The 19,326-nt window shown below is 46.7% G+C and overlaps 4 protein-coding genes and 1 long non-coding RNA gene across 15 annotated transcripts in view; 4 read left to right on the plus strand and 1 right to left on the minus strand.

The window, feature by feature from the left end:
- Positions 1 to 8,462, plus strand: part of PRKAR2A (protein kinase cAMP-dependent type II regulatory subunit alpha) — a 57,979-nt gene extending 49,517 nt beyond the window's left edge. Inside the window, exons 7-11 of the mRNA XM_068202064.1 lie at positions 766 to 867; positions 2,649 to 2,723; positions 5,101 to 5,166; positions 5,906 to 6,044; positions 6,551 to 8,462. Coding sequence (XP_068058165.1) covers positions 766 to 867; positions 2,649 to 2,723; positions 5,101 to 5,166; positions 5,906 to 6,044; positions 6,551 to 6,684 — 516 coding nt within the window. The 3' untranslated portion in view covers positions 6,685 to 8,462. The remainder of the gene's footprint in view (positions 1 to 765; positions 868 to 2,648; positions 2,724 to 5,100; positions 5,167 to 5,905; positions 6,045 to 6,550) is intronic.
- On the minus strand, positions 1,148 to 7,024 carry LOC137480787 (uncharacterized). 2 transcript variants are annotated; one of them, XR_011003075.1, is made up of 3 exons: positions 6,926 to 7,024; positions 3,417 to 3,516; positions 1,148 to 1,207 (listed from the first exon to the last, which is right to left on the minus strand). It is a non-coding gene; the product is annotated as an uncharacterized lncRNA (long non-coding RNA). The 2 variants fall into 2 exon arrangements; XR_011003074.1 differs by lacking the exon at positions 1,148 to 1,207 and having other exon boundaries at positions 3,301 to 3,516.
- Positions 8,463 to 11,975: 3,513 nt separating the features above from the next.
- Positions 11,976 to 14,738, plus strand: RPP14 (ribonuclease P/MRP subunit p14). Its single transcript, XM_068202081.1, has 5 exons — positions 11,976 to 12,101; positions 12,282 to 12,366; positions 13,114 to 13,190; positions 13,766 to 13,844; positions 14,478 to 14,738. The coding sequence occupies exons 1-5, from the start codon at positions 12,031 to 12,033 to the stop codon at positions 14,532 to 14,534; spliced, it is 369 nt and encodes a 122-aa protein (XP_068058182.1). The 5' UTR covers positions 11,976 to 12,030; the 3' UTR covers positions 14,535 to 14,738.
- HTD2 (hydroxyacyl-thioester dehydratase type 2) lies at positions 14,557 to 15,223 on the plus strand. Its single transcript, XM_068202079.1, has one exon. The coding sequence runs from the start codon at positions 14,557 to 14,559 to the stop codon at positions 15,082 to 15,084; it is 528 nt and encodes a 175-aa protein (XP_068058180.1). The 3' UTR covers positions 15,085 to 15,223.
- A 3,065-nt stretch (positions 15,224 to 18,288) lies between these two features.
- Positions 18,289 to 19,326, plus strand: part of PXK (PX domain containing serine/threonine kinase like) — a 33,641-nt gene continuing 32,603 nt past the window's right edge. For 6 of the 10 annotated variants that reach the window (XR_011003077.1, XR_011003078.1, XM_068202098.1 and 3 more), the window contains exon 1: positions 18,290 to 18,510. Coding sequence is in view for 7 of the 10 variants with exons in the window: in XM_068202098.1 (XP_068058199.1) it covers positions 18,409 to 18,510 (102 nt within the window). In the remaining 3 variants the exon portion in view is untranslated. Of the gene's footprint in view, positions 18,511 to 19,326 lie in introns of all 10 variants that reach the window. The other 4 variants (XM_068202096.1, XM_068202097.1, XR_011003079.1 and 1 more) reach the window with 2 other exon arrangements.

Raw genomic sequence — 19,326 nt, forward strand, 5'->3', positions numbered from 1 at the left:
CTTGCCCGGCGGTCCCGGTGCCCGGCGGTCCCGGGGCCGCTCGGTGTTGGCGGGAGCCGCCGGCCCCGCAGCGCCGCCCTGTGGGCGCGGGGCGCAGCGCGGGCGGGGCCGGAGGGGATTTTGCCCCCTTCGCCTGTGGCTTCACCAGCGCAGCCAGCGGTTTGTCCTTGCGGAGCGCGCACACCGCTGGCAGTTAGGAAGTGCTGCTTCTAGAAGCTGGCTCCTGGATCTGAGAAGGTGGAGTGAACAAGCCTGCTGCTGTTTGATACTCTGTTCCTGACCTGAGAGCAGTATAAATCTTCAACTTTTGAAATCTGTGACTCAAATAGGGAAGAATCCAATTCAACTTAGTTCTGCAGTTGCCTTAAGAAGAGCTGGAAATGCCAGTTTTCACTGGCTTCAGTAGAAAGAGCGAAACCTCTTCATTTGATGCAGAAGCATAAAAGATATATTAGCAAACAGGCGAACAAAACCCCAAAACTCAACTCAGAAAAACTGTATAAGATAGAATAAAAATTGAATCCCTGAGTGGTTATGTGAGAAGGATGAGGTCTTACAGGTCCCTGTTTTTAAATTTGTTATTGCCAGAAGTACTCTCAGCCGGAGCTGTTGCAGTCAGCATTGTGGTGGATGTGGTATCACTTTAGCAGCTGCTTTCTCAGCCCTGGCGTTTGCTGTAAATACTTGTTCATGTTTGTCAGTTCTTTAAACAGGGAGCATTTCAGTGAAGAGGAGTAATGTATTTCTCTGTGCTGTTTCCTGCAGGATCGAGTAACGTTCAGAAGAATTATACTGAAAAACAACGCAAAGAAGAGGAAGACGTATGAATTATTTATTGAGTCTGTGCCCCTTCTTAAATCCTTGGAGGTAAAACCGCTCAGAGTCATCTACATCAAATTCTTGCATTAGCAGCAGCTCCAGTCAGTGTTCCTGCTATATCAGAAATCTGTCTGTTTTGCTTAGAACAAAATACTAAGTGCTGCTTTGGTACCACATATGCTACACAAATTTGCATTGCTGAAATCATTTTAGGTTTTTTTTTTTCCCCAGATCATTTATTCGTAATAGCGATTTGCAGATTTCTGTCTCAGTCTGATTTTTAAAAAAGTTCTTTACACAAAAAAAAACCCACAAAACAAAAAACTACCTATATGTATTTCAGGAAACAGGTATCAAAATGCAGTTTGGTAGTCAGGGCTGTGGTTGCCTGTGAGGGTGTGATATTGAAGTAAGGATACAGTCACGGAGATATTTGGCCTTTATCAGCCAGGAGTGGTCTTAAGTTTGATACAAAGGTGTGGGCTGTTGTAGTCTTGCTTTAAGCTTAACTTGATATTCAGGAGTTAAACTGCTGAAGGGAAGCACTGCAACTTGGGAATGCAGTGCTGTCCCTTTGGGGTGTGTGGTGCCTGAATTTAGGAACAGTGTGGAAACTGTCCCTTCCATTGATTCACCCTGTATTGTCAGAGAGCTTTTGGAACTGACCAACCTGCTTTTGCAATAATCTGTTTTTGCCTCAAACCATAATTTAACTTCCCTTATAATAAAAAAATACTTTCCAGCATTAATCTTTAGTATTTGAGCTCTTAATCCCTTTGGGAGAAGATTACAAAATTGCAAATATCATTAGGTGTGAACAACAGCCTCTACTATGTATTATTTTGGACATATGCTGTAGCTGTGGAAGGGATAAATTACAACACCTTCTCTCTCAGTGCCTGGCTTAAACTGGTTCCATCAATGTGACTTTTTTTGAGCACAGAAATGACTCAAATATTTAAAGATACAGAAAAATAACTCATTAGCACTGGATGGCTTTTTGCATGACACATTGCAGTTGAATCATGCATGGACCAGAATTTGATTTCTCAAAGATAGGCAAGATGAAGGTGCACTTGGGGAATGAATGGATTGATTGCAACTGAATCATCTGCTGAATTTTAACTGTTAGGATTTTCTTCCTTTCTTGGTATGGTTTTCTGTGCTGCTCTGAAGCAATGAAATTGTTTTGTGGGGTTCTGAATGGGTGGTGGGAGACACTGGAGAGAACTCATTTCTCCCTTCCTGTTTGTGAAGGCTCAGGCATGTTTCCTGGCATGCCAGGGGCTGCCTCCTGCCCTTGCTGTTGGGCATGGCATCTTACTCACAGTTCACAGCCCTTGTCCTTGTCATGCCACCTTCCTCTTCACTCTAGGAATGAGTCCTTGGACACAATTCCTCCCACACACATGTTTAGGTGTAGTGGTTAAAATATTTTTAAAATGTTTTGCTGGTATTTCTCATTAGAGTTTGTTCTTAGGAAGTTTATAACATTTTTCAGAGTGTTTTCTTCAAATTTCAACTGAATCTTAAAGAAAGGGATTTTTTCTCCCTTTGCTCTAAACCAGCCAAATCAGATACATTTTGAGTGGTCAGACAAACACAGGGATGGGACACTAGACAATTTTATTTCCCTGTTGATTATGGTAGTCTTAAGACCTGTGTTGCAGTACTATGACAGTGTCATTTTGTGGCTTTATAAATGTACACAATTTATAAATTCTGTGTTTCTGTATCTAGTGAATGTCTGTTCATTTCAGGAGGGGTCACAGAGATTCAGAGAGATAAACTATAATTGATTATTATTTCAATTTTCCTCTTTGTTCCAGGCATCAGAGCGAATGAAGATAGTGGATGTTATAGGAGAGAAGGTGTATCAAGATGGGGAACGTATAATTTCTCAGGTACTTGTAATCTAAACTTCTCTTTATCTTTCTCCTGTGCTGCTGGTTTTTCTGTTTAAAATTGACTTGCAGAGTTCTATTACTTGGACCAACTTGGCATTTATTCATTTAATATTTCTGATTTACTTAACCACTTCTTGAATGTTTGGGGAATAGACAATATGTATTTTGCTGCAAATTTATTCTATTACTTTAGCCTCATGGTATTTCTTCTCTCATCTATGTTTTATAAGTAGTCTTTGCAAGGATGCAAGATGAGTGTGCCTTCAGAAGCTGAAATTAAATGTCTGTGCAGTTTTCCATGAAATCCCTCATGCAGAGTTTTCCTAGGCCGCTATGACCAGATTAAACAGGGAGCCACTAGCTCTAAGAAACTGTCAGGGTTAATTGAAACCATTGTTTTTTCTTGTGCTTTCCTGAGGTATTTCAGTGGCCTGGTTTCAGTTGAGTCCTTTAGTGGTTGGGGAATGTTTTGTCTGCTGCAGTAGATCAAGGCCAGGGTGGTAGAACATGAAGCTGGATGAACTCAAGCTATAGCTGTTTAATTTTTTTTCTTTTTTTTTTTGGCTGTGACAGAAATAACTTTCTGGAACACTGTTACAGACACTGGGATTCTACATCAAATTTAGCTGTGGGTTACTGTGTTGTAAAAGTGCTCTAGTTCAAGTAGAAGTTAATGCAAGAAAGGCTTACCTGAAACTGCAGGTTTTTGGTTACAGTGTTGTATAGACAGAATATGACTCCTTGATAGTGTCTTGAATAATTGATCTTAATTATCTTGAATGTCAGGTAACTGTCTATAGGAAACAAATTTGCTGATAACTGTCAAATTACTTCACTCGATTTTTAAAGTTGAAACTCTTTTTGCTTAAGACCCTGAGAAAACTGAACTCTCAGCAAAATCAGAGCTTATAAATCAGTATCAAAACTGGGAATTCATACTGTCAGAGATCCAATTACACAGCTGGTTTTATTCTTTTTTAATAACTGAATTAAGGGCAAGGATGTAATTATCCTTAAAAGGAGGATTAATAGTTTGGATAGGTCTGGGTGATGGTAGTACAGTACTAGAGACTATGAAATTCTGTGCTTGGAAAAGATATGATAATTCTTATATTAAAGCAGTTGCATCAATACCAGGAACCTCTCTTCCCTTGTGAGTAATTTAAAATTTTAATTACCTTTCTGGAATTTGACCCTTCAGTTAAGGGCAGCAAGCTTTAAAGCACCTGAAAATTGTTAGTAGTGTGGGTGTCTCCCACTCAGTTTGTTTCCATTCTTTTTAAAAATAAAATGCTCTTTCAGCAGTTACTCTTTCAGAAGTTAGCATAGACCATTATTTCATGCTGTGATGGCTGGCAATGGTGAATGAAAAGTTTGCACTGGATGGCTTACGACCATCCTCAGGCAGCTTAGCTAAAGACCCAATTTCTTTTGTAACTCCATGTTTAAATCTTGCATCGTCTTCTCCCAGCCCATGTTTCATATTCAAGTTACAACCGTTTCTCTCCATCCTTCCCATCACATTCATCTCCTTGACCACTTGACTTAATGTCAGATTTCTCTCTCTCCTCACTTTGTTTCAGGTTTTTCTGGTGAGCTACTCCTATTCCCTTATCAGTTCCTTTTCCAGCCTTTGTCTCCCTGAAGCCTTTAGTCCTTTGCTTTTGGTTTGTAGCAGGAGGCACGTTGCAGATCTCCACTCTGACTTCCAGCCCTATGCCAGGCCTGCATGGGCAAATATAGAGAGGAAAGGTCCTTTCTGTCACAGATAAATTAAAATTATAAAGTGCTGGTGAAGCTCTCCAGAGCAGATGTTAACTGGGATCACTTGAAGATTTTTAACAAGATGAGGTTGAGGGAATGTGAAAAATGTTCTAGAACCTCTCACAGAATGACAGAATAGTTGAGGTTGGAAGGGACCCCTGGAAGTCACCTTGTCCAACCCCTCTGCTCAAGCAGGAGAGTTTTAATGGCACCTTTTTCCTGCTGAAAGAAACAGTCACTAAATCCCTGTTTTATTAAAATTTGCTTCCGAAAATTCTAGGTTCTGCTTAGTTTCACTAACTATTGCCTACTTTCATTGGGATCAGAAGATTTTCATTTAAGTGATTTTGCTATATATCGTCAATCTCCTTTGTGTTTTCCTTTCCTCCTGCCCCTTACTGAATGATGTGCATTAATACTTTCTTCCCTGTGGGCTCCTCTGGTGTTATTACCCAACCAGCCACCTTTTTATGTTAAGAATCTGAGTGTTTGTCAATCCTAGCAGATTTCTGCAGAAGGCCTACTTCAAAATGAATGCTTTAATACCATTTATACATACTTTCACAGTCAAGTAAAAAGAAGAATTTATTTTAGCTTTTCTTCTTCACAGGGTGATAAAGCAGACTGTTTTTACATTGTAGAATCTGGAGAGGTAAAAATCTTGATTAAAAGCAAGGTGAGTTCAAACTTAGTGATTAGGCTTTGTATAAATCAATTCCTGATTTGACTGATTAATACAGGAGATGTGAAAAAGCCCACCCTGAGTTATTTTCATATATTGTTTTATGATGTTGATCATCGTTATTTGTGTGATGTAGGTTGTAGACTCCCATACCTGTTCTGCAGCAGCCAGAAGTCATTTTACTAAAGTGCCAAGGTCTTTTGCTTCTGTCTGCTACTCTGCAAACTAACCTGATACATGAGAGACTGAGAGAGCCTGCAGCTCAACCCATCCCATCCCTTCCCACACTGATACACTTTCCCTGGCCTTAAGGGTGGAGATTAAACTTTTCTTCCATGATTGTACAAGACTGCACATTAGAAAATGTGGGGTCTGTTATCTTTAGTGACATACTTGATGTTGGCATTTGCATGGGTCTGTGTACAGTCTGAGCAGCCAGGGGAACAGCATGTGGTGCATGATAAAGCCTGTGTTAGGCCACATAACTGCAGTTCCCCAAGCTGTAGCAGTAGATACCTGTTTGTCTCAGGACTTGTGGGCTGGCACACATTTTTCTTACCAAACTTCCAACTGAACATGGTGTTAAGGTGTTCTGCCATGACTTGGGAGTCACTAGTTTGAAGGCCTGAAAACAAGGAGCTGTTGCACATGTGTAAAGTATCTGGGATTATTAACTGTAGGCTTGTACAAGGACAGAGCTCTGTGCAAATAATGAAACTGCACTGTTTGACAGACTATGACGAGTAAAGAAGCTAATCAAGAAGTGGAGATTGCCCGGTGTCACAGAGGGCAGTATTTTGGAGAGCTTGCACTTGTTACCAACAAACCCAGAGCAGCCTCTGCCTATGCTGTTGGGGAGGTCAAATGTTTAGGTAAGCAGATGGTCTGTGTTTCTAGTCATCCTTTTCTGTTCTTTGCTTATCTCATGGATCATGCTTGAGTGAGCAGCCATTCAAAACCCAGCAACCTTTTGGTAACTGGCAGTCAGATTCCAGAAGCTGGGAGCATGGGCTGGAGTGGAGCTCCAGGTGGCAGCTGGAGAAGCACTGCTGCTTCCTCATGGCTGATTTCTGTTTTCTGTGTGTGTGGCCTGTACTTGTTTGTCACACATAGCCTTCAGGTCATCTTTTAATACCACTATGGCCTGTATTTGGCTTCTGTGTTTATCCTTGAGATCGGCTGTGTATTTCAATAATCTTGTTTCTCCAAATAACAGTAGAGAGAAATCAGAAACATGATTTCTGTTTCTTTGGTTTCTTCTGAAGCCTCAGCCCTAAGTGGGTTGAACTGCAGGTCTGTGTTCTGAGTTCAAAAGCCAGATTGGTATTTCGTGTCCTTTTTGATAAACAGTCTTGTTTTCACCTCTGTTCCATTACAGTCATGGATGTGCAAGCATTTGAGAGGTTGCTTGGACCCTGCATGGACATTATGAAGAGGAATATAACACATTACGAGGAGCAGCTGGTGGCAATGTTTGGCTCTAGCATGGACCTGATGGATCCAGGGAATTAGGCACAGGGTACCTCAATGCCTTCTTAGTTCAAGACACAGAAAAGCCTCCTATCAGCAACACAACTCACAAGGACAACGGACACTACGGAACAGTTACTGCTGCTGTTTTCTTGGGCATTTTAGAAACCATAAACAAGTCTCAGCACGGATGGATTGCTCACTCCTCCCTGCCTCCACTTTGCTGCTGATACTTCATTATTAGACCTAGATTAAAGATGATTCTAACCCTATGTTCACTTACTTGGTTCAGAATGGCATCTGTCCAACAGTTCAAGTGCCTGATATGAAACCCAAAGTGTGCAAGACATAGAAGCCTCCTTCCTTCTGGGTGTTGCTGTTGGGGTAAATTGTCCCTTCAGATTCTGTAGTGGGAGGTTGCCTGTTCTGCAGAGGCAGCCTGTGGAATACAAGCCTTTTATGGGCTGATTACCTTCATCTGATGCTTTCCTTACTCAATGTCAAATTTGCTTTTAATTGTAGCATCTGGGTTTGAAGTTAAAGTATCAATGGAGCCAATGAATAAGATGGCACTGAAGTTTTGGTCCACCTGCTGAAAGCAGCAGGTAATAAATATAGAGAACTCTTTAAACCAAGTAAACTGAGCTGGGGACATGGGAGAGTCTGCTTAGCAACCAGATGCAGAAAACGTATTTTAAGTGTTTTCTGAGCAGCAAAGAAAATTGGTTTACTCTATGCTGTCCAACAAAGTGCAGTGGTTCAGATCAAATGGCCTGAATGTGTCATAATTGCTATCTCCCCAAATTTGCTTCTTGTTTCTGACACTGAGTACATTTTGTGGTGGTGAGATAACAATATATGACCTTCTCTTGCTTACAGAGATCCTTTATACTGCTACATTTCCCAGGGTGCAGTTGTTGACTGGGTCAGTTTTAAAGCTTTTTAAGGAGGTGAATGTTTTGTAATTTAAATGAAGACTACTTCTGTACTTGTTTACAGGAGCTTCCCCTAGTCCTAACATTTCACAGTATTTTAACTTCATTAGACACTTGAATGCTTCCAAATACCACATTGATTTGCTAAAGTTTTCAAAAGTTGGCAACATTTGACTTTGTAAAGCAAATGTCTTTTGCTAACTATGCAGTTGGTGTGTTTGAGGAGTCTTTTTGGTTTAGGTGATAACTAAGCTAATGATGTTTATCTAAAATACCTGTTAAATTTGCAGCATTTATTAGGTAGATTCTGTTTCTATAGCTTTAAGGACCTTAATTGGCATATGGCTGAGATTTTATCAGGGTATTATCTAAATAAGAACCAGACCACGAGAAGGACATTTTTATGGTGTTCAAACAGACTATATATATAAAGACATTGAATTTGAAGGTAATAAATCTAGTGACCCTTTGAGTTTGCATTCTTCCACAGCTCATGCAAAACATATTGGTGTTTTATGGGGTTATAAAATTTTAATAGTGAATACTAGTGTAACAGAACTTGCTCTTTTTATTCATGGCCATGTAAGCAAGAATGGAAGGATGCTAATCTTGAATTCCTGCTTTTAGTTACCACAGTGGACATTTCTCTAAGGCATGAGATGCTTAGCAGCAACTCTAAGTTGATTTCTGGACAGTTTTTTCCCCATAGTGGATGAGCTCCTCCCATTTCCTGCAATATGAGTAAGATGGAAAGTTGATAAATTTGAATGACTGTTGTCCAGTTACTGTAATTGCAGTCATATTTTTATATAATGCAAATGATTTGTAATGGACACCACTGAACTTGGTGTTTCCATATTATTAAAGTTTTGGTCGTGATGTCTAGTGGCTGTTCTAACTGCATGTATTTTAGAACAGTGAATTTCACTGGCTTTCCTGGGCTGTTTCTTTGTCATAAATTACAGCCAAAGAAGCAGCAGGTACTTTTCACTCATGCTTCCAAGGTTTAACACCAAAGACAAAAATAATTGTTTTCATCACAGAATTAAAAAAACCAAACAAAACCCAAACTAAACCAACAAAAATAAAAGAAGAAAAAAATTGAAAAAAACTCTACTCATCAGCTCCTTGCAGTGATAGCAGATATAACTTTAAGACACTTGGGGCTCCATGACAAAGAGAGTTTCTGAAACCAGCTCATGACTGTCCTGTGAACCGAACAGGAATTGGTCCCTGAACCAACCTGAATTTCTGTGCTGTCTAAACTGTCACGTGAGCTAAAGAGAAATTTGCTGTGAATAATCACCAGCTGGCCTTTGTTGCTCGCAGGCAGAATATCCTCTCCTTTATCCAGGGGAGCCTGGCAGGTTGGGCTGCCAGGTTGGATTCTGGTTCTTAATGCCTTTGGTTCTGTGCAGGACAGGACTGTAACCTCAGCACAGGCAAACACAGGCAGTTGTTCCAAATCTTAACCGAAACCCAGGCAAGGCTGATGTCAGATTCTTGAAATATTTCTGCCTCAAAGGCAGAATTTGATGGCTTCTAAAAGTCAAAGACAAGAATATAAAATCAAAATATTATGATCCCATGTGAACAAGAACAAGCTTTTGAAGTTTTACCTTTCTCTGGGCTCCCTGGAGCAATGGCATCCTGGGCAGGGCCATCCTGCATCCAGGGTCTGTGCAGCATCATTCTGTGGTGTGGAGAAGCAGCTGGCTTTGAGCTGAAAGAGAATGAGCTGCTAAGAAGGCCCATCCATTTAAGAACTATAATGTGCAATGTGCCTGATTAGTTTGGTCAAGTTTAACCAACCTGTTTGTACAGTTTTGGAGCATGAAGGTAGTGGAAAGAAAGTTTCTTCAGTAAGATACTCAATATTGCCAGGAATCTGGTTAGAGCACCAGCAATGAGCAAAAGTGGGCGATGTGCAAGTGCTGATACTGAGTCCAGGGAGCAAGTACAGCACCTGTTAGTGACCATCTGCCCCATCCCTGTATCTCAGCTCGTTCCTTTGCACTCTGTTCCTTGCAGTTGTTGCAATGAGAGTAAGCCCAGGTGTTTTGTTACCGCTCAGTGTTCAGTAAATGCCACTGAGTCTCTGAAATTGGCACTGAAGAGAGATCCAGTTTTTAATAAAACAACTCAGCAGCAAAATGGGCACAGAGGATCACGTTTTCGAGGCTTAGAGGAAGACATCTCCTGTTTGTGATTCCTTGCTTGTGATTGTTGTGAAGTCAGTGAGAGGAGCTTTCAGTGGTTAAATATCCTGGCACTTGGTATTTCTGTCTAATGTCACAGCACAGGTTTGACAATGTAAAAGAACAAAAAAGTGTGGAAGTGCTCCCTTCTTAGAAACAAAAGTGCAAAACTTAAAACTTTGAAAACAAAGTGCAATTTTGCACAGAGGGCAAAAAAACCCTGAAGCCCCTTTGAATGTCACTTCCATTCTTTCTTTATTTTGCTGAAAGCAGACTATTGTTCTTGACTTGTATTTGTAAACTAGTCTTGCCAAAATACACGTTGGGTTTTTCACTTCAGATAATTTTTGTTGTTACAGTCGTTGCTGATAATTTTAACTTTTTTCAAATCATAAATTTTATTTCAAGAGGCCTTCCCTGTGGATTTCCTCCTGGTGCTCTGCAGCACTACACTGCTATTTCAAGAGGCAAGAGAAAGTCACCTCACAGGAGCCACTCAACGCAGCTTAGCTGTCTGGAGTTAATAATGTGCTACTAATTTTCCTCTGTGGGGCAGGAGGGGAATTTAAATTCTGCATAAAGTTGCTACCTCAAGGCTCCAAGTGCTTTTAAAGGTCTTTCACTTGGGAGAATTTAATAAGACAGTTCTTAAAATTGGTCTGTTCTTTTGAGTTAAATGTTTTTTTTTTTTTAAACTGATTCATTGAGGGACCCTTATTTAAATTCATTTTACTACTTGATTCTCAAAGGATGAACAGCTGAGAAGTTTGGTTCTTGCACTGTAGTGTTGAACATGAAAGGAAAATATCTGCCATATAAACATATGGTTTTAACAAGTTAAACCACTCTGGGGTTCAGCTTCACTTTTGGTTAATAAAAAACTGACCTGTTGTGTCCAGCCTTCCTGTACAGTCCTGTGTGTGCTCGTTATTGACTTGCTGCAGCTGACACAGCCCCTAGCCTTACAGCAGCTCCCTGGATACACTTGGAGTGCCTGAGTGAGTTCCTCTTGCCAGAGCCTCATGGAGAGCAGCACCTGCTCTATGGCAATAACAAAAAGAGATTTTATATAGCACCTGACCTCCAAGTTTTGCTGCTTGGTGATGAAATTTTACTAATATCTTAAAAGTAATACCAGCTTCTGTGGGTAGTGTTGGTCCCAGTACAACTGGCTGCTCTGATAAGTCTGCCAAATTATTGTGGAACTGATTTATTGAGCAGTACAATAACTGCTTCTCAGTTCCTAGGAGAAGCACAGTATTCCTGAAGGTATCTTGTTAGTCTGCACTTACAGCTACTGAATTTTATGTGGCAAACTGCCTTTTCTTTAACCTGACTAACAATCTGAAAATTACTTTGGTACATGTGAAATTGTATTTGCTTTTGCTGAAGTTTTACTTCGAAACGTTCGGCAGTTTATGCACCATTTTTAAGTCAGCCCAGGAGCGGAGCTCAGGTATCCACCTGTGGTGCTAAGCTTGAGAAAGCTCTGCTGGAATAATGCAGAGTTGGGCCTTGACTCGGGCATGTCAGATGGACATTGGGCTACCGCAGTGTTAACCTGCTGGGGTCGATGCTAATTCCTGGATGAACCTTCTGGTAAAAGATGTAAGATTCTGTGAAGTTCTTTTGAGGATAATGTGTAATTATTTCAGCAGAGCAAACGTACTTCCATCCTTTCTGCTGTTTCTGGATAAGGATGGTAAGGATGCATTTAATGCCAATCTTCAGAGCAGGTACAAGATACTAAAATGGTGTTATTTTATCATCTCAGTTAGCTGTTGACTGGCGAGTGCAAAGACAGGCTGCCAGGCTCGTTCTGTGCACGGCTCCAGTTCGTTTCAGCTGTGTGTCCCTGCAAATCGGAGGCTGGGGCAGCACAGTCTCCCCGGTGTCTGTACCCTGGTGCCAGGCGCCGCCTTCACCGGGAGCTGCATCGGGACCAACACCTTTGCTTGGGGGACAAGCGCAGGAGCGTTTCTGTGTGGCGGCCTGCAGCGGCGTGTTTGCCTTCGTGCAGATGAAGGCTTGCGTGCCGCGCTTGGAAGCACTGTCTGTCCCCGCCGCTTCCCGGAGATTCGTCTCAGGCTCAGACACTGCTCTCGCTCTCCGTGCGCAGGGCTGCGTTCTGGCCCGGGGCTCGGTGCAGCGGGCACGGCTCCCGTTCCGGTTCCGGTTCCGGGCGCGCGCAGGAGGCGCCGCGCGGTTGCCACGGCGACAGTGACCCCGCGCGGCCGCCGTAGACGGGGCGGGCAATGGCGGCGGCCGCGTTCGAGCGGCGCGTGCTGCGGCGCGCGGCCGAGCATCACTATCTGCGCGTGCGCCTGTGAGCGGTACCCCCGCGTCCCCCCGGGCCGGGACCCCCGGGCCGGGACCCCCGAGCCGGGACCCCCGGGCCGGGACCCCCGAGCCGGGACCCCCGGGCCGGGACCCCCGAGCCGGGACCCCCGGGCCCCCCTCAGACCCCTCCTGACCCCTCCTGACCCCTGTGCTCTCCTTCCCGCAGGGAGCTGCCCGACGGCGGGGCCCGGCCCAACGCCGCGCAGTTCAAGCAGCTCGTGGTGACAGCGCTGAGGGAGCTGCACGGAGAGGTGGGACCGGGACTGGGGTCTGTCCTCGGCGGGCGGCTCCGGGCTGGGCCGGCAGAACCCTGGACCGGCCGAGCGGGGCAAGGAGCGGGCGGGGCAGGGTGGATGGGCTGGGTTTGAGCCGCCGGTGCCCGGCTGCCCGCTCGCCGCCCCCGGCCGGACTCGCTCCGAGCGGAGCTGTGCCGTTCAGTGCGCTGCCCGCAGTCAAGCGGCTTCAGCCGCCCCCGGCAGTGCTCAAGGTCAGGTTGGACCGGGCTCGGCGCAGCCTGCTCTAGCGGAAGGCATTTCCGACCATGGCACAGGAGCTGGAACTGGGTGAACTCTGCGAGGTGCCTTCCAGCTCAAACCGTTCTTTGATGCTTGTTTTTAGAATTTGTGGTGTTGATGCTTTTGCTGTAGAGAGGCTTTAAAAAGAGAACTGTGTGAAGGGAACAGCTTTTTGTACAGGAGAGTCCACAGCACTGTTTTTGCTCTGTTTACTTTATTGCTGGCTGACTTTAAGCAGGTCACATCACCTCTTGGTCTGTGTTTCTCCGGCTGTAATGTGGAAATAAAAGTGGTTTCTAAAGAACTCTGAGAGGAAGGGTGCTGTTTAAAATCCAGTGATGTTGTAACTGAAACACTTGTGTGAGATTTGAGCATAACTATAACACTTTTAATGATGTAACATGCTGGGGGTGAAATCAATTGCATATAAACCACGATAAGAACATAGGGTGATACTTACTAAATAACTTTTTTTTTCCATAGGTTGGAGCAGCTTTACCTGTTGATGTCTTAACATACGAGGAAAAAACTCTGTCTGCCATATTAAGAGTAATCAGCAGGTAAGGTGCAGTCAGTATTTGCTTCCATGCCATTAAAGTATTTTTTGTAAGAAAACAGAACTCTTAAACTAAGAATGGCCTGTGAAGAACTAAGCCTAACTTGCAGATATTTGCATACTGCATGCAGAAAATAATTACTGAATCTTGGTAGCTTTGTGCATCAGTACATTATTCCTGCTTTAAACCAGAATGATTTTTATGTTTTTAAGACAGGAAGTAAGCATGACTGAGGTAGTGACTTTAAATCTCTTTCTGTAGTAAAGATGAGAACGGTTACTCTAAATGGTGATGACAACTGCAGGTGATTTATGTGAAGAATGAGCTTAAATGCACGCTGAGAACAGTTCTGGTAAAGTGAACTTGAGGTTGCAGTACATATCTCTGTGTCAAAGACAAGAGACTGCAGCCACTACAATAATCCTTCAAGATGCAGTTTTGCTACTAGAACTCTTTAGTGAAATTACCTACTGTTAAACTGTAAAGGGCTTACCATGCTTTCTATTTGAGATGTCTGTGCTGCAGGAAAACAGAAAACCCCAAATTTTATTAATATATTTTGTTCTTTTTTTACTTAGTGGCCTTGTCAAGCTGTGGAGTGCTCTAACCTTGCTGGGCTTCTACCAGAACAGGAGGTGTGCCTTCCGGGTGCTGCAGGTAAAGCCCTGCGGGGCTGGGTGGCTTCCCCCAAATGTCAGCTCTGGCTCTAAGCTTGGCAGGCTGCCTAAGCCTACTGCCTTTTCCTAGAAAGATGGCCTAGATGCAGAAATGCTTTGGTTTGGGAATGAAGTGCCTTTCAGTGCAGTTGTGTGGGCCCATGTTTGAGCAGTTCTCATCTTAAAATGAGTCTTGTACAATGTGACAGTAGTGGCTGTCTCATAACTTCATGGTTTCACTCAAGTGACAAGTCCTGATGTCATTTATACCAAGAAAATAATTTCTGGCAAGTGTTCATGACCCACATCTTGGTCCACGTTTTATTTTCCCTACTCTGCTTTCTGCCTTTCTAATGGTTACTGTTAATTGACCTTGTTTAACAATGCATGTATGAACATGCACTTCCAGAGCTTATTTTTTTCCAGAGGATGCTGCTTAATAAAATGAGTTCTGAGAATTCTTTGTTTCTGAAGCCATGGCTAGACAAAAGTCTGCTCAGGCAGAGCTCTTAGTTTTTAATCTATCATGTGAAAGGAAAATTGAAGTTATTTAAACTTTGAGAGTATTTGATGGTGGGTTTTTTTAAGGCTTTAGTTGTTCAGTTCTTGTTTGTTTTTTCTTTCCCCAAACTAGACATCTCCGTTTCTACTTGCGTTATCCGGCAACAGTAGAGAATTAGTCTTGGACTGAATGCAGTAGTTGGTTCGGCTGCATGCAGGAGAAGTTCCTGGAAATGTTGTGGCCCTTCAGGCTTGGAATTTCTGGAGGGATTTTCCAACAAAGAGCCTTGACAAAGCCAACGTTTATCAACTCACTGCTTGGACATCCCTTATTTCAGAACTTACACGTAAAAGTTGGAGACAAAGCTGAACTTAGCAAGGCTTTTACACAGAATGATGTAGTTACATTTTCTTATTTAACAGGTGACACAAATCCTTTGCATTTAAATGAAGAGTTTGCAAAGAAGTCTAGGTTTGGGAGAACCGTTGTCCATGGAGTTCTGATCAATGGACTTATTTCTGCAGTTCTGGGTACCAAAATGCCTGGTCAAGGATGTATATTTCTTTCCCAGGAGATTCGTTTTCCAGCTCCTTTGTATGTTGGTGAAGAAGTCACAGCTGCAGCAGAAGTGAAACGACTGAAGGGTTCTCTTGCACACATTTCTGTATCATGTCAGGTCAGAGAAAGTGGGAAAACTGTTATGGAAGGGATGGTGAAAGTCCTGGTGCCAGAGAGATAGAGCTGTTCATCATGTGCAACTTCAGCATAAAGGCCAGAACCAATGTACACTTGGTTTTGAATCTCTTTTTATGTGACGCCATTTAAACCAGTAAATTTGTAACAAAAGCCTTTCAAAATGTCTGAAAGTGCACAAACTTGACCTTACTAGAACTCATTAAAATTAGAGCTTTTCCTTTTTTCACTGTGATGGGTTTCTCTGCCAAGGTGAACTAGGCACTTGCTGTGACAAAGTGGCACGTTCAGACAAGCCTTTGTGCTGCCACAGTGGGAAGTTTGGACTGGTGGGACTCACAGTGAGGCTGTTCTTTCTGGTAAAGTTGCAGTCCACACCAGCAAAGTTCAGTTAAGACTTGTTCCTTCTGTACAAAGCAGCTGTACTGCCAACAAGCACCAGGGGAGGGGACAGTGCTGTGTTCAAAAGCGGAACAGAAGTGGAGGTGCTGACACACATGTACTGCAAGATGTGTTGTAATCTGCATGGCAGCTCCAGCTGGTGTTTCTTCTGAAACTTGCCTCCCAGAAAGAGAGTGAAGGAAAAAAAAAATGCATTGTCACAAAAAAATATTGTCACAACTTGTACTTACCGTATCTGTGCTCCTGAGGGCAAGACAAGCAAGGGCAGATGATTTGAGTACTAACTGTATGGCTTCTCTCTCTCTGAGTGTGTGAACATGGATTTCCCTTTGTCCACTGAACTGAAAGTCTCCACTTGGTAGACTTCTGGCAAATTCATTAGTAAATCATCTGGGTTAAATTATTTTAGTACTGGCATAAGGTTGTTAAACACTAAGAAACTTGTTTTAGGAAGGATTGAGGCCATCAGGAGTAAGGCGTTCAATTGGTGGCTCATATAACTTTCTGGCAAAGTGTCTGTTATCCCCCTGTCTTCTCTGCAGCAGAAATGCATTTGAAACTTGCCTTGACTGCAAATAACCTCAGAAGTTGTCTGCTAAGAAAAGAGAGTTTCTCTTTAACCTGTGATGAAAGCTACTGGTAAAACAGCTGCACGGCCAGAGTGTGCTGCACTCTAACCCCAGGTGTTAGTCACACTGGAGCAGAGAGAGGTGTAATGTTTCAGGTGTTTGATTCCATGCCTTCTCTTTCCAAAGCGTGGAGTTTGGCCTGTTTGCAACCTGGAAGCAGTAATTAGGACGAGGTTTCCTTATCTCTTGTCTTTGGGAGCTGTTTCACTTTCCGTTTCCTTTCCTTCTGCCTCAGGTCACTGCCTGTCACTGGCTTTTGCTGGACAAAGCAGTTCATCGAAGCAGGCCCCCTCCTTACCCTGCTCCTTGTTCACCTGCCTCTCCAGGTGGGAAGTTGTCTTGTTCTATTAACAAAATGAATCAGATCTGTGCCTGACCTCCTGGGTCACTGCAGGAGTCGTAGTTTGGGGAGATGGGATTGCTGTTCCAGCCTGGCTGCTGAACCACAGCAACACAGCCTGTTTTCTTCTCATCATGGAGCTGCAAGACAGAGAGATGAAGCTGTTCATGACATCTGCTCCAGGTGTATGACAAACACCAGCTCTGCAGTCACAACATCTTAAGTGAGAGTAATTCCTGTGGATGGTGTAAAAAGAGGAAATGCAGACAGGTGTCCAACTTGTAGGTTCTCAAGCACTAAGTAGTATTCAAATAGAAAGTTTCTTACGCTGCTGCAGAGTCACGTTGAGGAATTCAGTTGTTAACAACTTTAAATCTGTGTTTTGAAAAACAACCAAACCAAAAACCAAAACCCCAGAAAATATCAACTCCAAACCTTAAATTCTAGAAATTGAGTAAAATATAGAGGATATTCTGATTATTTTATTAACACAAAACATCCTGAAAGGTAAAGAGCAGCAAGTGCACCAGCCCTTATAATTTTCCTGGTCTCTCTGGAGGGACCAGTAGTGTCTCGGGCTGATTCCCTCGGGACTGCAACTGCTGTTGCCGCTGTTGGTGCTACCCTGGGCACCAGGCACGGAATGCTTGGGCAGAGAGGCGACTCGCCTGCACTCCTGGCCTCCCCTCCAGCCGCCTTCCCCGTTATTGCCTGCGGAGACGAACCTCCTCGTGTCCCCCATCCCGGCCGTGTCCCCCATCCCGCCGTGTTCCCCATCCCGCCGTGTCCCCCATCCCACCGTATCCCCCATCCCGGCCGTGTCCCTCATCCCGGCCGTGTCCCTCATCCCGGCCGTGTCCCCCATCCCGCCGTGTCCCCCATCCCGCCATGTCCCCTATCCCGGCCGTGTCCCCCATCCCGCCGTGTCCCTCATCCCGGCCGTGTCCCCCATCCCGGCCGTGTCCCCCATCCCGCCGTGTCCCCCATCCCGCCGTGTCCCCCGTCCCGGCCGTATCCCCCATCCCGGCCGTGTCCCCTATCCCGCCGTGTCCCCCATGCCGGCCGTGTCCCCTATCCCGCCGTGAGCCCCATCCCGCCGTGTGCCCCATCCCGCCGTGTCCCCTATCCCGCCGTGTCCCCCATGCCGGCCGTGTCCCCCATCCCGGCCGTGTGCCTCATCCCGGCCGTGTGCCTCATCCCGGCCGTGTCCCCCATCCTGCCGTGTGCCTCATCCCGGCCGTGTCCCCCATCCCGGCCGTGTCCCCCATCCCGGCCGTGTCCCCCATTCCGCCGTGTCCCCCATCCCGCCGTGTCCCCCATCCCGGCCGTGTCCCCCATCCCGCCGTGTCCCCCATCCCGGCCGTGTCCCCCATCCCGCCGTGTCCCCCATGCCGGCCGTGTCCCCCATCCCGGCCGTGTCCCCCATCCCGGCCGTGTCCCCCATCCCGCCGTGTCCCCCATTCCGCCGTGTCCCCCATCCCGCCGTGTCCCCCATCCCGCCGTGTCCCCCATGCCGGCCGTGTCCCCCATCCCGCCGTGTCCCCCATCCCGCCGTGTCCCCCATCCCGCCGTGTCCCCCATCCCGGCCGTGTCCCCCATCCCGCCGTGTCCCCCATCCCGGCCGTGTCCCCTATCCCGCCGTGTCCCCCATCCCGCCGTGTCCCCTATCCCGCCGTGTCCCCCATCCCGCCGTGTGCCTCATCCCGGCCGTGTCCCCCATCCCGGCCGTGTCCCCTATCCCGCCGTGTCCCCCATCCCGCCGTGTCCCCCATCCCGCCGTGTCCCCCATCCCGCCGTGTCCCCCATCCCTCCCAGTCCCGCGCTCCCGGGGCGGGACCCGCCCGGAGCGGCGGCCGCGGCGCCCCCTGGCGGCGGGCGGTGGCAGCGGCGCTAAGGCCCCGCGGCGGCGGCGGCGCTGCCGTGTTGACAGCGGCGGCCGCGCCGGGAGCTGCCCCGGGAAGCGGGTTGGCGGCGCCGGTTCTCCGCTCCCATCTCAGCTATGGCCTTCATGGAGAAGCCGCCGGCCGGCAAGGTGCTGCTGGACGACACGGTGCCGCTGACAGCGCAGATCGAGGCGAGCCAGAGCCTGCACTCGCACACGGTGAGCGGGGCAGGCCGGGCCGCGGGGGCAGGCGGGAGCGGCCGGGGCGGGGGAGGGAATGGAGGGAGCCGGTAACGGGGGGCGCCGGGGGGTGCTCGGGGTTCGCGGGGCCGGCCGGGGCACGGCGGGAGCGGGGCTGGGCGGGGGCCTGAGCCGAGCCCACGGCAGCGGGGCCGGGGGTGGCAGGAGGCGGGGGGTGCGGCGGGGCACTGCGGGGCGGGCTGGGGGCGAGGGGAAGCGGTGCGGGAGGCAGCGGGGCCGCGACCTCGCAGCGCGGGTTGCAGCGCCCCGGAGCCCCTCGGTGGGGTGCGGCGGTGCCGCTGCTCGCTCGGCTCCTTCGCCCCCTCTGTGTCCGCGGGGTTCCCGGGGGCAGCCGGCGGCACCCCCCGGGAGGGACCGCCGGGGCTCTGCGGGGGCGGCCGCTGCGGGGTTCGCGCTGCCTCGCGTCCGCTCTGAGCGAGGCCCCGTGGGTTACTGTAATTCCTGCTCTCCTCGGGGTGCTGCAGCCTTTGGAGCAGAGATGGGCTCTGGCTGCCGCGTTTCAGTGGCTGTGATGAAGTTACACGTGAATGGGCTGCATTTGCCTCCGGGTGCTGCCGTGTGGCCGAGCGGAGGCTGTGAACCGCAGAGACCCCGCAGCCCCAGCCCCATTTCTTAGCTGTGGGGAGCGGTGGCACTCAGCAGAACAAGCCCTGCCCTGACTTGGGTGTCACACATTAATTCTTTTGGGATGCCTAGGACATATGCACAGTGCTTCCGTAGGAACTGTCTTTGAGCATGCAGTAATAATCCAAATTCTATAATGTCCTGTTTGCA

This window comes from Anomalospiza imberbis, chromosome 11 (assembly GCF_031753505.1).
Source record: "Anomalospiza imberbis isolate Cuckoo-Finch-1a 21T00152 chromosome 11, ASM3175350v1, whole genome shotgun sequence".
In the NCBI taxonomy this organism is placed as follows: Eukaryota; Metazoa; Chordata; class Aves; order Passeriformes; family Viduidae; genus Anomalospiza; species Anomalospiza imberbis.

Excerpts from the sequence above, each read along its gene's own strand:
- HTD2 (XM_068202079.1), top strand. The coding sequence starts at position 14,557 with ATGCAGGAGAAGTTCCTGGAAATGTTGTGGCCCTTCAGGCTTGGAATT.
- RPP14 (XM_068202081.1), top strand. The coding sequence starts at position 12,031 with ATGGCGGCGGCCGCGTTCGAGCGGCGCGTGCTGCGGCGCGCGGCCGAG. Across the intron at positions 13,191-13,765 it reads ATATTAAGAGTAATCAGCAG|TGGCCTTGTCAAGCTGTGGA; the intron begins GTAAGGTGCAGT and ends TTTTTTACTTAG. Across the intron at positions 13,845-14,477 it reads GTGCCTTCCGGGTGCTGCAG|ACATCTCCGTTTCTACTTGC; the intron begins GTAAAGCCCTGC and ends TCCCCAAACTAG.